Here is a 19,234-nt window from a genome sequence, read left to right as displayed (position 1 = left end):
ATAAGAAAAAGTCATTGACAAATCGTTAATTATCATAAAATTAGTCAAAACAAACTTTTTACTGATCCGTTACTAATCTGTCAGTAATCTATAACTAACCCGTTTTTAATATTAATATACGTTAAACAAGTATGGGGGCCTCTAAGCGACACCGGCATTTGTGGTCGCATACCCCACAAGTATGGCTTTGAAATTTATTTTTTGATATAATGATGGACATCATAATGAATGGGGGGCCTGGTGGGTTTACATAAAAGGAAGTTATTATTCATGAACTCAAACTACATTCCCAAATATAGAAAGTTTCAATTTTGTTGGAGCCATGAGTTCCTCACAAGGTCTCAACACTCTTACGCAGATCAAAACAATTCCGGAAGATGGTTCAAGATTTAAAGAACAAGAATATCAACCTTTGAGCCCTATGGCTAGGTTGTTCCATGAGCCTGGCTCCAATGTGTACATCATATCCATTATGGGGTGCAAAACTAAGATCAACGTTGATGTATTAAAAGAAAATCTTGTTCAATCTCTCGTTCGACATCCTCGATTCTCAAGCCTACAGGTAAACAATGGTCTGATATATAATTTATCTCATATAGGGCGTGCGTTTGATTTTAAGCCGGTTGTAATATAATTTGACGTTAATTTGAGGGTAGTACACCATTATGTTACGTTGTACTTGAGACATTATGGCAAAAGAATAAGATAAGTGCTCACGTTCTAAAGGAACCATATTAACAATAACTCTCGTATATTAAGTTGATATGACACTTTTTAAAGTGGTCTTCTGTTTTTGGACTTTAGGTGCAAACCTAATATTAATGTATTAAAACTCGGGACTCTAGGAGTTATATTACCAACACATTGATTTCAAAAGTTTTATATGTCCCTGAGACGTGTCTGCTATTTACGTTGTTAATTAATTTTTATGACACCATAAATGATGTTACCTAATTAATATATTTTTATAGTATTTGCTATGCACTAATCATAGTTGAAATAAAACGGGTCATCACAATGAAATAAAAACAACCTTGTTTAGCTATTGTGTATGAATGAAATATAAGATTCGTCATAAAATGCGATTCACTTCCATGACGATTTTCGTTCAAAGGGAAAGACTATTTTTAGTATATATATATATATATATATATATATATATATATATATATATATATATATATATATATATATATATATATATATATATATATATATATATATATATATATATATATATATATATATATATATATATGAATGAGTTCTATGGAAAAAACAAATAACTAGCGCAACATCTACCGGAACCAATAATCAAATGACACGTGTCCATTTCTTTTTTCACAAGTAATGTATTATGGAAGTTATTGTGGAAGTGATGTGTTGTCATGTTTTCATTGGTTCAAATATGTGTTGCCCTAATCATTAATTTTTCATATAACTCTTCCCTATATATATATATATATATATATATATATATATATATATATATATATATATATATATATATATATATATATATATATATATATATATATATATATATATATATATATAATCATTTGATTGATTAAAAATAATCATTCGTTCAAAGAAAATGATTATTTTTAGTCAATTAAATGATGAAATGAAAAAAATTATAACTATTATATTATTTTAGATGACTATATTTTTATATATAATATAAAAATAATTTTATATTTTTGTATATTTATTTTATTGAGTGATATAACTTAACTTAAGGGTAGATTGATAATTTATTTTTATTAGCCGACATCTTTGTTGTGTTTAATAACTTGATTATTCTAATCTAATCCGATGCGAGATATCTAGATAATTCGTTATATATTTTATAAATCAACCAAACAATGGTTTATTACATTATTACTTCGCACATTTAATTCGTTTGTGACAGTTAATTTTTTTTCATATCTAAATTCTTGCATGCTTATCGATATTTTTAGGTTTTCAACAAAGAAACCCTTAGCATCAGATGGGTTCCGACAAATGTGAACATCGATGACCATGTTATCGTTCCAAAACTTGAACCAAACATTGAATTTCCAGACAGTTTTGTTGAGGACTATATCTCAAACCTCAGCAAATCTCCCATTGAGGACTCAAAACCTTTATGGGATCTCCATATTCTTGACATTAAGACGACCAACAATGAAGGAACAGGTGTTTTCCGTTTCCACCATTCCTTAGGGGATGGTATTTCTTTGATGACACTTCTTCTTGCTTGTACACGAAAATCATCGAATCCAAATGCCTTGCCTACGCTTCCTTTCAACAAAGACTACAGCTACATAAAATTTAAAGGATTTTATTCAGTTCTAGAAATGTTGTGGAACTCCTGTGTTGCGCTTGTGATGTTTTTGTTGACCGTGTTGTTTCTTAAAGACACGGAAACCCCATTAAAAGGGACTCTAGGTGTTGAGAATAGACCAAGGCGTTTTGTGCACAGGAGCGTCAACTTAGATGACATTAAGGCGGTGAAGAATGTCATGGGCGTGGTATGTTAATATGTTTATAATTTGGGATTAATCAAACGTGTCACGTATTACATGCATGTCATCTTTCTATTTTAGCACAGACAATCATAAGTAAAATAAATAAGTGATAACATGTGACGACATTTGGTAAAGAAAGTATGTTATCACGTGTATGGTTTTACCACAAAACCTTGTTAAAGAAAATAACTTTTTGTATAGATCTTCAAGATCATTTGTTTGAAAACGAATTGTGATAATCTACATCTATGTGATCGATGACGTTAATGTTGCAGACACTCAATGATGTCGTTCTTGGAGTCACTCAGGCAGGATTATCACGTTACTTGAATCGTAGATATAGTAAGTTCTGTTGCATTTCTATCTCAATACATTTCAGATTCCTGATATCAAATTTTTATAAAATATCCATTCGCAATGCAATTCCATCTTCATTTCACCTAAGTAATACCATTAAGTTAATTTTTCATTTTCATTAATTCACCTATTTAATTTGAATTTCCCTTTTTTTCCACGCTCACAATGAAAGTTGGTTGATGTGTAGAATTTCACAATTGAGATCAAGGGTTCAAAATTCTGTTACTTGTAAAATATTACTCTCTCCGTCTTAAAATTATCGTCTATTTTTCTTTTTTTGTTTTTTCAAAATAATAATCCACTTCTAAATATAAATAACATTTTTATTAAAATACTCTCTCATTATTACTTAATCAACTAAGCATTTAATGGAATATTAAATGTAAAGTAAAGACAAAACTGTCATTCTATTATATAAAGTTAGTGGTAATTAATGTTTTTCTTAATCTGTGTGTTTTTTGTCTGTGGATAATAAAATTGGAACAGAGGGAATATTAATTTTCACCCCCACCTAGGCTCTGGCATGGGTATACCAAATGGTATTGTTTGTTTATATTTTTTTCATGACAACCAACTTTTTATCTTTTTTAATTTTCACCCCCACCTAGGCTCTGGCGTGGGTATACCAAATGGTATTGTTTGTTTATATTTTTTTTCATGACAACCAACTTTTTATCTTTTTGAAACAAAAGATAATGAATCCACCATAAGCTACTTCATTATGTTTCTATTTTTAAAAGAGGCAAAATCATAAATTTACAACAAACTATTTGATTTGTACAATCAATGGAAATTTGAATTACATGTTTATGTCAAAACTCATTAAAAAATCTATTTATCGTAGGGATCACATTATTTATTACCAACTAGTTTCAATGTAATTAAAGAATATTTTATAAATTTTCATTTCTTGAGAGATAACCACTTCTAAAAAGGTGATTTAAATAAATCATCCCACTAATTTGATGGTAACCTTGATCAACACACTTACCTTTAAAAAATATTTAGGATCAACCCGATAAAAATTGTTGGAAATTGATCACCATAACCTGTATATTTGTTATCCAACTTTTCATTTTTACAAATATGCACAAGTTATTTTTTTTTATCAAATATCAAGTTTAGTCCCTAATTTTTTTTTCGGTCTCATTAAAAGTCCATTTGGTTTTAATTGATCATCATAACTTTTCATTTTTACAAATATACGCGAGTTGCAGCTTTATATATATATATATATATATATATATATATATATATATATATATATATATATATATATATATATATATATATATATATATATATATATATATATATATATATATATATATATATATGAAATGGAAAATGATTAAATGTAGTTTTAAAAACCTTAATTTTCGATTTCTAGTATTTTTTTTAAATTATTGAGTAAACTAACCATTGTAAATGAGTTTTTTTTTTAAAAAAATAATAATTTTTTCGGTTTTTGAAAAATGATCACTTACTCCCGAATGCCCATTCAAGATATGGTATTCAAATTTAAGTATTTTTTTATTTGTTTTTACCAATTTTTTTTTTCCGAAGAAATCTCTCCTTACATCCGAAATGTCCATTTTTTTTAATCTAATGTCCGATTTCATGCTCTAATATTGTATATAGTTCACATTTACTCTACTTGTTAAAAAAATTTAGATTTAAGTAAAAAAATCTAATTCCGGAATTGTTCATCAGATTTCGGATTTATTCTTGAAATTTCAGAGTTTTTGAGACAACCAATGTTCACTCATTGGTAGTTGTATGTTACATTGTCCAAAGTTAAAAGAATAGATACATTACAAATATTAATTTTAGATAATGATTGTAAGTTAGCAATAGGACATCTAATGTTGACCCAATTGTTTATTCATCATTCCTTTAAAATAAGACAATAATTTTTCTTTATTAATATATATTGAAGTACTTAGTTGTTCATCATTTCACTCATATTTATTTCGAAATTTAATTTAAAAATACATGGTGTTTAAACAACTTTATTTAATATTTTTTAATCAATCTTTATAATATACTGGTCTCACAGCTAATAAATAAAGTCGTAAGAAAAAGCTAGAGCAAATTTGTAAAAAAAAAAATAATAATAATAATTAAGACCAAATTTATAACAAATGTTCAATTTTGGCTACATTTGTAAAAGAATTATGTGCTCTATCAATTTAATATCCCAAGTCACAATTACCAATCAAAAACACTTTCAAAAAATGGATAAATTTCATGATATAAAAATAAGAAAATCTCCGATAAAATATCAATATTTTAGGTCAATTTACGGTTTATTCCCAACATATATTTTTTTAACAAAAAAATCCCGATTATATAATTATATACAACAATTTGTCATTTTCTGTTGAAAAGAAATAAAGATTGTTTCGTTAATTTTGACAAATATAAAATAATCAGAACTTTTATGTTTAAAAAATAAAATTTAGGACTAAACCGTAAACCAATCCAAAATATTTAGACTTTATTGGAGATTTTCCTATTAAAATATGTAAATTGACATTTTGAATATATTAATATAATTGGTTTGAAAAAAATAACGTGAACCCTTTATTTTATTCTGTTATAGTTTTTACTTTTTATCAATATTTGTATTTACTTTGTTATTATTATTTACTTTATAACTTCGACTGATATTAGTGAAATATTATCTTGTTATCTCATGGCCTTCATTCCAAACTCAAAATGACTAATTTTCTTTAGTGTTTGTATTTAATCCAAATAATCGTTTCAGGTGAAATCAGTAATGCTAATGGGACTGCTCATTGTAACCAAAACAGCTTCATTCCAAAAAACATTCGCCTTCGCGCCACATTCTTTTTCAACCTAAGAGCAACCACTAGGGTCGATGTGAGTTTAGTAATTTCATTCATGTGTGTTCATCATTTCTCTAAATTGTTAGATTCAACCATATGCCTTTGATATCATTATAATCAACATTTTTTTTGTTTACCTTGTGTGCACCTAGACACTCGTGGAAACGATGAAAACTGGGAAGTTAGGAAGATGGGGCAACCAGATCGGTTTTGTGCTTCTTCCGTTTAAAATTGGACTCAAAACTAACCCTTTAGATTACGTAAAAGAAGCCAAAGCAGTCATCGATCGAAAGAAAGCTTCTTTTGAGCCGTTATACACTTATTTTATTGTTTATTTTGTCCTCAAGTTGTTCGGCATTAAGGTAAATATATTACTTTACAATGAAAAAATAAAAGATCATCAAGTTTCGGTTTATGACTGTATATTGTATTGATATAGTTATGGAACGAAACTCGACTAATAACTAGTATTTTAGGTATGATGTTGAATTTGGGATTGATGCAGGCTGTGGGGAAGCTAAACCATAAGGTTTTTTCTAACACGACCTTGTGGTTCTCAAATGTACCGGGACCAGAACAAGAAGTCACATTTTATGGACATGATTTGACTTACATTGCTCCTAGTTGTTATGGACAACCCAATGTAAGTATACATTTAATGTACATGTATTTATATCAGTGCATAAGTGTTTATATATGTTGGAGTTCATCTTTCTCATTAAAAGTTCTTTTTGACAATTAATATTGTACTCTATATATATATATATATATATATATATATATATATATATATATATATATATATATATATATATATATATATATATATATATATATATATATATATATATATATATTCTACATATACATTATAGTTATATAACTATATGTTTTTGGAGACATATACACATACATATGCATGCGGCTATATGCAGATGAGTATGTTAGTAGACCTGGCTTCGAAATATGGCATAATTGTTGCTAATTTCCTACTTAATTAATTAAGGAGAAATTGCATGTAAATGAATGTTTTTTCAATAGATCTTTATTTAATAGAACATAAATGACTATTTAAAGATTTATATGATGAGATTTAATTAAATAAAACAAAATTTTACTTTTGGAAACTGATCTACTTATTTGGTCAGCAGAGTTATTTATCTTATTTCATATATATATATATATATATATATATATATATATATATATATATATATATATATATATATATATATATATATATATATATATATATATATATATATATATAACAAAAACTTACATAATGAATTCTGAAAAGACATTATGTTCTTTATGAAAGCTAAATAAAAGAATTTTGTGTATCTAAATTAATACCATCAATTTGTTTAAAATCTTTTCGAAACAGCATACACAAAAAATAAAAACTTACAATTTATTTTTGGATATGATATACATATACGAATCATGATATTTAAATGTCAAGAGGTAGATTGGTAATTTTAGTTTGTTAAGTTGCAATGCATATTTTCTTCATGCTAATGCAAACAACATAATTTCCATTTATATATTTTTCATTTATCATAACCATTATAAATAACTAGAGGTGTATCCTTGCGTTGCTACGGGTCGGGAATTTTTTATTGTTTTCTTGTTTGTTTTAAATTTTATAGTACGTGTTTATTTATGTGACAATTTTTTAGAATATACATAAGGGACTAAAGTTGACAAAATATATAAACTATGGTGGTTAGATGTTGAAAAATGAAGATTAATATTAGAGAAGGGACCAAAACTATCAAGTTGTAGAAAATATTGTGGCTTACTATAATTAATATTAAATAATGGATCAAAATTGCCAAGTCCTAAAAAGTATTGTAGCCAAATGGTGTAACATAAAAGAATAAGGAACCAAAAGTGTTAACATCACAAGCAATTGTGGCCAAAGTTTGAAGGGCAAAACTTTACTATTCTTAGAGGGACGAAATTTGCCAAAGCCATAAAATATTGTGGCAAAATTGGAAAGTAAAAAAAATAGACACAATTGCAACATCATCCATAATTGAAGGACCATTTCTATCAAAAGGTTAGGAACTTTAGTATTCCTAACTTTCATTTCCTTAATATATATATATATATATATATATATATATATATATATATATATATATATATATATATATATATATATATATATATATATATATTAATTATTATTTTCTTATAGACTGTTAAATGTTTTTCTATAAACTAGTATTTAACACAGCAAATAATAGAACATTTATATTAAATTTGACATTGGTCTTTTTATCTACCATCGTCAAGTGAAACCTTTAGAAATTTCCAATAGAGAAATAACAATAATGTTTTTTTGCAGGCATTGATGATTCACATAGTGAGTTATGTGGATAAATTGACGTTTGTGATATCATCAGACGAGGAAACCATACCAGACCCTCAAAGGCTATGTGATGATCTAGAGGAATCTCTTCATCTCATCAAGACTTCCGCTTTGGCAACAGAGAGTGCTAAGAACAAGTAGAGAATGATGATGTATATGTCATCGCATTTCATCAAAACCAAAAAAAAAAAAAAAAAATTTAGTATTTTGTTTGCTAATTTAGTGTGATTTTTGGAAAAATACCTTGAAAATAATTCAGAAGTTTAGGAGTATGGGTAAAATAAAGAAACTTTAGTTTGAGTTTACTTAGGACTCTATTACTTGCTCATCAAGTATTACTTGTTTACCAAGTTTATGAGTATTTTATTTTCCAAGAAATAGATGTAATGTTTTCAATTTTTAATAAGAGTTTAAGCATAAACATTAAATTTCCTTTCTTCCTTCTTTTCCTTCTTTGTTCGGTTATTTTCCTTTTTGTTTCAAGCAAAGCGTTTATCTAGTTTAAACCCAACATTGGTATTAGATTGAATCTGGTGCAATGATATCAAATAAAGAAGGATTAATTACCCTCCAATATCCAATGTTGCCAAAGACTGGCTACACAACATGGTCCATAAAGATGATTTACATGCAATCCTAAGAAGTGCGGGAGGCCATCAAAACAAAGAACCCGCAAAATCCCATAAGTGTGAAGAAAGACAAGATGGCAATGGATACTATCAACCAAGCCATTCCTGAAGAGGTCTTATTAAGGATATCGAAGAAGCAATCGAAAAAAGAAGCTTGAGACACTCTCAAAACTATGTACTTATCTGCATATCGAGTAACCACAACGAAAGTTCAAACTCTCGAATTCGAGTTTGATATGTTGGGCATGAGAAAATCAAAGGACGTGGATGATTTTTCAACTAAAATTGGAGGTATTGTGAAAAATATTCGAGCTCTTGGTGAAACATTGGAATAAGCATATATAGAAAAAAAAAAGATTTTATGTGTTACACCCTCAAAGTGTGTTCAACTTGCATCTATAACTGAATAATTTGGTGATCTTGATACTATCACCTTTGAAGAGGTTGTAGGAAGATTGAAAGTTGATGAAATTAAAATCAAGGTTCATCAAGAACCTGAGGTGAGAAAGTTGTTGCTTACCCTCCAAGAATGGAAAAAAGGCAAGAAAAAGAAAAAGAAAAGCATACTCGTTCCACGCAGGAAAGCAATCACAGCAAGATGCAAAACCAACATAGTTGGGGGAAGAGGTCATGGTGAAAATTATGAAAATCATGTGAGGCTGAGGCAACAACCATCAGTTACATGAAGGCACTCGAGGTACAATTGATAATTATGGCAATAGTCACATCAAGTGTTATAGTTGCTATGAGTTTGGGCACTCTGATGCATAATGTGAGAACCAACGACGAGAAAGGAAACAAGAAGCTAACTAAGCCCAAGGTCACATCGATGATAAAAACAACTTTATTAATGGTAGTGTTTGTACCTGAAAGTGAACCTCTAGCAATCATTCAATAAGAAGATCCGAAATCAGTCTCTGGTAGGAAATGATGTGGTATTCCGGAATGCTTTCAAGTGCGAAATAGAGATGATGTTCAAAATGGTGATTAAATTCAGAAATGAAGTTTTGTGGTGCGAAGTGAAGAGAGTTTTTGGAATAGTATATCCGTCTGCATTAATTATTCTTGTCATTTTGCTTGATGTAACTTTACATAGGACTAAGTCTTTTTTGTCAAAATGGATAATCAGAGTGTTAAGAATTATACTTTTATCCAGTCCTTTGTATGCATCTGGGTATGTACGATGTAACTCCTTTTCCTATATAAGGAGTGTTTAATGATAAGAATACAAGACAGATTGTTGCTCCAAAGATAGTTATATTCACATTTACTTCACTTTCACCTTTCTCTCTAATCAAAATCTTTCAAACTTCTCCTTGTTCATTTCTTGTCTTCACTTTGATTATACTCATAGTTTCATATTTAATACCTGAAGTACTTTGTTGATTTACATCTTCAGTCTTGACTGGTCTTGCCAGACTTGACTCGAACACTTAATCAGAAGCAGGCAATATTGATCTTAAGCATTAACTCAAGGTTTGAGTTTTCAAACCTTGTCCCTGCACAATCAGATCTTTGCTCTTACAATTGGTATCAGAGCTTGAGTGGTTGTCCTTTGAATCCATAAGAAAAGATTATAGTTGATTCGAGATTACCTTGGTATTTCGATCATTTCTGTGTTCAGGATAAAAGTTCTTCTATATAACACTTTTGCTCAAGATATCTTAACTTCAATGGATGCTTCTAATTCTAAACAAATGCACTCAATGCAAACAACAAATAGCGTGGGTTACCCTACACGTGCCCCGCTGGTAGTTGTTGAAGAGTATGATCACTGGAAAGTCAGAATGGAAAGATTTTTACTTGGAAAAGAAAAAGGTGAAGCTATATAGAGATCCGTTAAAGAAGGTCCACATGTTCCAGTTCGAACTATTGTTAGAGATGATGCTTCAACTCTCATGGGACAGGATGAACAACGTCAGGCACCTCTTACTGCTGATGACCTCAAAAAGCTCCACGCAGATCAAGTTGCCTTTTCGGAAATAGTGTTTGGTGTTCCACCTTCTCTTTTTGAGCACATTAAACTGTGCAAGTCTGCTAAAGAGATTCGGGACACACTTCAAGACTTGTTCGAGGGATTATAGAACATGAAGGATAAGCATGTAACCTTTGTTGTCAATGAGTTCGACACTTTCACTACAACTCCTAGTGAATCTATTGCCTTAGCCTCAAACATATACTGAATCGTCGTCATCAACATGACAACTCATAGGATAGTCCGAACCCCACTTAAATACAACCTCAAGTTCATTAACAGCCTTTGAAAGGGCTGGGGAAATGTTAAATCATGTCTTCAGAGTGATGGATCTCTGAAAAAGCTGAAGCTCTACCAACTGTTCGATAAGCTTAAAGGTCATGAATCAAATGTTTCGCAAACTGTATGAGAACTCACAGGAGGTCCATTAGCTCTTGTTAGTTCTTATGATCCTCAAATTCCGAACCCCACTGTCTCGGACCCTATCACTACTGTTGTTCCATATATCCCACATGTTCACCCTCACCTCCAACCATGCCAACTCCTACCAATAACAAATATCAATTAAATGGTGACCTTAACCTTGAAGATATGGACTCCGAACTCTGTTTCTAACAAGAGTTTACTTTGCTTTCCATGAAATACAATCTTCCTTTTAACAAGCCATATCCCAACCATTTCCAGGATCCTCATCAAAATAACGCTCGACTCTAACGCCTGGTTCCTGGTATGTATTTAAGTTAAATTTATTCCATTTTATAGAACAATTCGAAGAGTTGGGAGCCCCAAACATGTCGAGTAGAGATCATAAGGGCCATATAATTTAAGTAACCTACTCGACGAGTTGGGAGGCCTCAACTCGATGAGTAGTCTGCCAGATATTAAAACCCAATTCTTGGGGTTTGCACCCTATTTAAATGTCTTAAACCTTTTATGTTGGCCTCATTTCCAGCCTCCAAGTCCCAAACCCTAAATCTATTTGAGTGTTTGTGAGCTATTTTTGAGTGTTTTGGTGTGTATTTGAAGCTATTGGAAGAAGGAAGAGCTTAGAGACACAAGAAGGAGCATATAGATCCATAATCCTTGCCTCATCCACGACATTTTGTTGGTATAAAGCTTTAACTTTCCTTGTAGTTTCTTAGATCTCCTTTTTGGGGTTATTTTGCTAGTTTTGGTCCAAATGACATGATTCTTGGGATTTGGACGTCCCAAGTGAGGAACACTTCAGATTTAGGGCCTTAAGGGATTTTCATGGCATAAAGGTGCCAACTTTATAGCCATGGAGGTCCCATGCAACCTTTAGACCATCATTTTGGTATTTTGAAGCTTCTATAGCCATGTATGTGGATAAAGTTGAAGACTTTACATGATCATTTTGTCCCTTGAGTCCAGATCTATGACCTCATAGTCCATCTTGATGTTTTGATGGCTTTTGGAGTTGGATCTAAGTCATTTTGAGTTAGGGTTTGAGTTTTATGCATTGGGAGAGGACCTTAATGGGTAAAGTTGGAAACTTTACCCTTCTAGGCGTATTTCCAATTTGGATCCGGAGTTTAGTGTGTAGATCTGATGAATAAGGGCTTAATGCATTAAGAAGAGTTGATAGACGGATGAACTCAACGAGTCCATTAGGGAACTCAACGAGTTGGTTCGGAATGCTACCGATTTGGTTGAAGGAACTCGACGAGTTGAACTGGGAAAGTTTTGTTTCTATTGAGAAGAAGGAACTCGATGAGTTGGATCGCGATTTTATGATACTGTGATTCATGGGAACTCGGCGATTTGAAGGGTAAACTCGACGAGTTGAGTCAACTCGGAGCGTTGACTTTGACTTGACTTGGACTTTGACTTGACCAGAGTTGACCCTTAAAGGTTATAAGTATTGATGGTATCTATGGGGTTGTTTTTGTTCAGGGAGTGAGTACAATTGATTCTGGGCAGAGACATTTCAGCTAGAATCCGACGTTTAAGGCGAGTTTCCTCCTGGTTTGAACGGGTCGAAGACACCAATGCTAGCCTGTGTATGATATGTGTGTAGATTAGCAGCTAATGGTGGGCAGGGTATGTATCTTAGTATCGCTTGAGTATGGATATTGAATGTATTGGTACATTCTGGTTATATGTGCCGTCTGTGTGATACTTTTATGTATGCTCAGTTACCTGAGTGTGGGTGAGGCTCGTATCTCATAGATAGCTGAGTGTGGGTGAGGCCCATATCTCATTGATAGATGAGGGCGGGCGAGGCCCGTATCTTATAGATAGCAGAGTGTAGGCGAGGCTTGTGTCTCATAGATAGTAGAGTGTGGGTGAGGCTCGCATCTCATAGTTAGCGGAGTGTTGACGAACCCATATCTCCTAGTTAGCCAAGTGTGGGCGGGGCCCGTATATTCTTGAGTGTGGGTGGGGCCCATATCTCCTAGTAGCATAATTATGTGTATGGTATGTGGTAGTTTTGGGGAAATTCACTAAGCTTCGTGCTTACAGGTTTCAGTTTTGGTTTCAGGTACTTCCAGTAGCAAAAGGAATAGCTCGGGGTGACTGCATTGCACACACTACGAGGTTTAGTCTGGGATGTTCACTCTGATGTTTTGATATGATACTCTGATTTGATACTGTGATTTATGTTTTTGGATGGAATGATTTTAATAACTATGGTGTATTTAATAATTAAAAATGAAATTTTTGGTCATGATTTTTGGGATGTTTCAAGTTGGTATCAGAGCCTTGGTTTGAGGGATTCGGGCACACTCTTGGGTGTGTCTGAACTCAAACTGAGGACTTGGTATGAAAATTTTCAAAAGAAAACCATTTTTATAAAAAAAGGGATTCTAAAAAGAGGAAGAAAAGGGTGTGGCGCATGCAATCAACCGAGTTCAAGTAAGATCTTCGAAATTACCCATACACATTTATGTTATGATATGAATTGTGAATATGTGAATTGCATGCTAGATTAAGGCAAAGGATCTAGGAAGGATGGCTTGTATGCCTACTGTATAAGCTTATTGAACTGCATTCTAGTACTGATTAGTTCATGATATGATGGCATGAATAGGATATGCTTGATTTGGTTTACTCGATGCCCGAATGTTGCTTCATTTGTGATTTTTTGGAGTTCTAGTTGTCTTTAACTAAATAGTAAATGAATACGTTAAGTTACATATTACGAGGAATGAATAATTTTAGAAGGTTAGGATTAGCCCTATTGTGCAGCTCTTGTCTGTGTCCAACCGTTGTAGGGAGAGACCTCTCATTTAAAGAATTATCTAGTCTTAGTGATATGTAATGGTATGTGCAAGCTAGTTAGGGAAAGGTAGTAGGGACTTCTTATGCAGCTGATGGCAGAGAGTGGGTCGGAGATTTCCGTAGGATAAGCGTAGGATGAGATTAGCGCGTGAAGCAGTAGTACTGAAAAGGGACTTGGTAGAGTCAAGGCAATATGCGCCCGTACTACTGGAAGCAGAGGATCCATACTCGACTCAAGGAGGGATGAGATGAAACCATGGAACTTGTAGCATGTATGATCCCTCGAGTTATGATGAGTATTTTGATGATTGTTTTATGGTGTATTTTCAGTATGGTGACGCTACGCACTAGGCCAGTTGGCAGCTCGATGACCAGATGAGGGAGTTCATCTCATCTGAGATCACACACTATATCATTAACTAGACTCCTGTGATTTTTGGTACGGTCAAGGAGGGCATTTTGGAGATTTTGGATGAGGGACTAGGTGCATTTTGCACTGAGATGGCAGCGATGATCGGGGCGCGCACGACGACATTCAGAGAGTTCCGAGCTTGTGGGGTTCCAAACTACCATGGGGCTAGGGACCCCATTGCTAGTACCAGGTGGTTGGTGGATGTCGCCAACACCTTTCGCACCAGCAGATGTCTTGAGGGGGACAAGGTTCGACTTGCTTCCTATCTCCTGAAAGACAGAGCACGCGACTGGTGGGAGGAGGTTGGGCATGCGGTTGGTGATGATTCCCTTGACAATATGACCTGGAGCGACTTCTCAACCAGGTTCAGGGCCGAGTTCGCACCTGTGATCGAGGTGCAACAGCTTGCGCGGGAGTTCCAGGATCTCTGATAGACGATTGAGACGGTGACGGAGATCACTGCTATGTTCAGGGAGAGCGCCTTTCTCGTTCCGCAATATGTGGCGAATGAGGAGATGAAAAAGGCCTGGTATGATGAGATGTTGAGGAGCAACATTCGACAGTTTGTGATTCGATCCAGCTGCAAGACGCTGGAGAATATGATATATATATATATATATATATATATATATATATATATATATATATATATATATATATATATAGAGAGAGAGAGAGAGAGAGAGATTGATTTAGATATGGAGAGGAAAAGGAAACCAGACACGACATATGGTGTCGAGGGTTCGGGCAAGAATCCCAAGGTGGATACCCAAGGGAAGGGCCAGCTGGGCCGAGGCCGGTGCGGCAAGTGTGGTAGGACGCACGAAGGGACGTGCACGACGGGTAGTTCGGGCTGCTTCAAGTGCGGCCGAACTGGTCATGTTAGCAGGTATTGTACTACTACCACCACTACTATAGTATCTAATCTAATTTGCTTTCAGTTTAATCAAAGGGGCCACAAGAGGTCCCAATGCCCGAGTTTATTAGCAACAGGACAGGTGGCAGTACCCGCTCCTGCTACATTGAGGATTACTGATGGTCGTCAGGGCCGGACAGAGGCGCCTGTGGTGAAGAGCAGGGCCTTCCAGCTAACAGCAGAGGAGGCACGTGCAGCTACCGATGTTATGACGGGTATGTATCTTCTCCTTATCTTTTTATTTATATTGATTTGTCTCTTATGTTTATATGTTTTGTTATAGGGACGTTCTTAGTGAATGACATATTTGCTCTGGTACTATTCGATTCAGGGGCTACCCGATCTTTAGTGTCGATCGCGCTTAGCAAGCGATTTGTTGGAGCTTCGGGGGAGCAGGACCGTCCTCTTGATGTAAAGATCGCGGATGATAGGATGGTACGGGTTGCGACGGTTCACCGGAGATGTACACTGCAGTTGTTTGATGAACAGTTTTCCATGGATTTAGTTCCCATTCCCCTGCGAGGGAATAAGGTTATCATGGGTATGGAAAGGTTGAGCCCCGATAGGGAAGTGATCGACTGTGATCAGTAGCTAGTGCAAGTTTGGACCCCAAGTGGGGGAGGGTTAGTGACTCATGGCAAGAGGGCGCAATGTGGACCGACTTTGTGTTCGACAGCGAGGGTGAGATGCTACCTTTAGTAGGGTTGTACGGGTACATCGCCTATGTTATGGCTACCCAGGATAAGTGTAAGGTGACCGTGTATGATGTACCGATTGTGCAGAAGTACCCGAACATGTTCCCAGAGGATTTTCCTGGGATACCTCCAAAGAGGCAGGTAGAGTTCAGGATTAACCTAGTTCCTGGTACGGCTATGATTGCCAAGGCACCATATCAGTTGGTTCCTCCCAAAATGCAGGAGTTGTCTACATAGCTGCAGAAGCTGTTAGACAAGAGATTTATCATATTGAGCAGTTCGCCAAGGGGAGCCCCGATCCTGTTTGTGAAGAAGAAGGACGGGTCACATCGGATGTGTATAGATTATCGGGAGTTAAATGAGGTAAAGGTGAAGAACCGTTATCCCCTCCCGAGGATTGATGACTTATTTGACCAGCTTCAGGGTGCATCTTGGTTCTCCAAGATTGATCTGCGATCGTGTTATCACCAGATGCGAGTCAGGGACGACGATGTGCAGAAGAAAACCTTTAGGACTCTCTATGGTCATTATTAGTGCGTAGTGATGCCATTTGGGCTCACCAATGCTCCTGCCACGTTCATGGATCTCATGAACCATGTGTGCAAACCGATGTTGGAGTAGTCTGTGATAGTCTTCATCGATGACATCTTGGTTTATTCCAAGACTCAGGAGCAACACAAGGAGCACCTGAGGGAGGTGCTGGAGACGCTGAGGAGGGAGAGACGTTTTGCAAAGTTCTCCAAGTGACAGTTCTGGTCGCGCGAGGTGCAGTTTTTAGGACACCTTGTCAACCAGAACAGTATACTGGTCGATCCAGCCAAGGTAGAGGTCGTGATGCAATGGGAGGTTCCGAGGTCTCCATCTGTGATTCATATTTTTCTTGGTTTGGCGGGTTATTATCAAAGAACCATTCAGGATTTCTCTAAGATCGTTGTTCCTATGACCCGGCTGACCAAGAAGTCAGTGACATTCTGTTGGGGGCCTGAGTAGCAGGCAACTTTGAGACTCTGAGACAGCAGTTATGTGAGGCACCGATTCTGACTTTGCCGGAGGGATTCGACGATTTTGTGGTTTACTGTGACGCTTTGATCATGGGTATGGGTGCAGTGCTGATGCAGCGTGGTCGCCTGATAGCGTACGCTTCGAGGAAGTTGAAGCCTCATGAGGCAAATTACCCAAAACATGATTTGGAGTTATGGTCGTGGTTTTCTCCATCAAGATTTGGCGACATTACCTCTATGGGGTTCGTTGTACTAATTATGGGGACCACAAGAGCCTGAGGAATCTGATGGACCTGCCAAATCAAAACATGAGGCAGCATCGATGGTTAGATGTGGTGAAGGACTATGATTGTGAGATCCTCTACCACCCAGGGAAGGCCAATGTGGTGGCCGATGCTGTCATCCATAAGACAGTTGTAGCTTCGATCCGAGACATATGCCTGAGGATGACAGTGATTACTCCGTTGCTGGAACGGATTCTGATGGAGGAGGCCGACAAGTCTAGGTTCTCCATTCATCCCGACACGATGAAGATGTATCGGGATCTTCGCCCTGATTATTGGTGGCCCTACATGAAGCAGGACATAGCATGGTATGTGGAGCGGTGCTTGACTTGCAGGAAAGTCAAGGCCAAACACCAACAACCTCATGTCAAGATGCATCCTTTGGATATTACCATGTGGAAATGGGAAAATATCACTATGGATTTCATCACGAAGCATCTCACGAGCACACATGGAGTGGATTCGATTTGGGTCATTGTGGATTGGTTAACCAAGAGTGTTCATTTCATCCCGATCCAGGAGAGTATATCGGCTGAGAAGCTAGTCGAGATCTATATACGTGAGGTTGGTGGCATGTTATGGAGTACCAGTGTCGGTTGTGTCAGACCGAGATATTCATTTCACATCCAGGTTTTGGAAGCGGTTTCATGACGAGATGGGTACTCGTCTTCACTTCAGCACAAATTTTCATCCTCAAACTGATGGGTAGAGTGAGAGGATGATCCAAACTCTCGAGGATATGTTGTGTGCATGTGTATTGGATTTCGGCGGTTGTTGGGATACATATCTTCCGTTAGCGGAATTTTTGTATAACAATAGTTATCATGCTAGCATAGATTGACCTCCATTTGATATGCTCTACGGGAGGAAGTGTAGGACCCCAATCTGTTGGGGCGAGGTCGGTCGGAGAGTCATGGGGAGTATTGAGGTAGTGCTCAAGACCACAGAGCAGATCCAGCAGGTCTGGAGCAGGCCCCAGACTGCTCAGAGTCAGTAGAAAAGTTATGACGACAAGCACTGATAAGACCTAGAGTTTCAGGTAGGGGGGACATGGTTTTCCTGAAGGTGTCACCTTGGAAAGGTGTCATCCGGTTCAGGAAGTGGGGCAAGGTAGGCACCAGGTACATTGTTCTGTTCAGGGTTTTGGCTCGGGTGGGTTGGGTTGCGTATCGATTGGATCTGCCAGCCGAGCTTAGTCAGATCCACATTACTTTTCATGTCCCCCAGCTGCGGAAGTGCTTAGTTGATGATTCTGTCGTTGTGCCTTTGGAGAATATCCAGGTGGACGACACCTGAACTACATTGAGAGGCCAGTGGCGATTCTAGATCGGAAGACAAAAACCTAGAGGAACAAGGTTATACAGTTAGTGAAGGTGCACTGGATGCACCATAAGGGGTTAGAGTAGACTTGGGAGCCCAAGGAGGAGATAAGAGAGCATTATCCAGATTTATTCGAGACATCAGACTTTGAGGACGAAGTCTGAGGCAAGTGGTGGGGAATTGTAACGTCTGGTTCCTGATATGTATTTAAATTAAATTAATTCCATTTTATAGAGCAACTCGGCGTGTTGGTAGCCCCAAACTCGTCGAGTAGAGATCATAAGGTCCGCGTAATTTAAGTAACCTACTCGACGAGTTGGGAGGCCTCAACTCGACGAGTAGTCTGGCAGATATGAAAACCTAATTCCCGAGGTTTGCACCCTATTTAAATGTCTTAAACCTTTCATGTTTGTGAGCTATTTTTGAGTTTTTTGGTGTGTATTTGAAGCTATTGGAAGAAGGAAGTGCTTGGAGACACAAGAAGGAGCATATAGATCCATAATCCTTGCCTTATCCACGACATTTTGCTGGTATAAAGCTTAAACCTTTCCTTGTAGTTGCTTAGATCTCCTTTTTGGGGTTATTTTTCTATTTCTGGTCCAAATGACATGATTCTTGGGATTTGGACGTCCCAAGTGGGGAACACTTCAGATCTAG

General features: G+C 35.7%; 1 protein-coding gene across 1 annotated transcript; it reads left to right on the top strand.

Moving 5' to 3' along the window:
* Window positions 1–268: 268 nt before the first annotated feature.
* LOC111886606 (wax ester synthase/diacylglycerol acyltransferase 11) lies at window positions 269–8,530 on the top strand. Its single transcript, XM_023882863.3, has 7 exons — window positions 269–562; window positions 1,965–2,516; window positions 2,789–2,855; window positions 5,641–5,756; window positions 5,875–6,084; window positions 6,228–6,365; window positions 8,079–8,530. Exons 1-7 carry the CDS (start codon window positions 323–325, stop codon window positions 8,241–8,243), a joined length of 1,488 nt encoding a protein of 495 aa, XP_023738631.1. The 5' UTR covers window positions 269–322; the 3' UTR covers window positions 8,244–8,530.
* Window positions 8,531–19,234: the final 10,704 nt, after the last annotated feature.

Source organism: Lactuca sativa, chromosome 5, assembly GCF_002870075.4.
Source record: "Lactuca sativa cultivar Salinas chromosome 5, Lsat_Salinas_v11, whole genome shotgun sequence".
In the NCBI taxonomy this organism is placed as follows: domain Eukaryota; kingdom Viridiplantae; phylum Streptophyta; class Magnoliopsida; order Asterales; family Asteraceae; genus Lactuca; species Lactuca sativa.
This window is presented reverse-complemented; position numbering and strand designations above follow the sequence as displayed.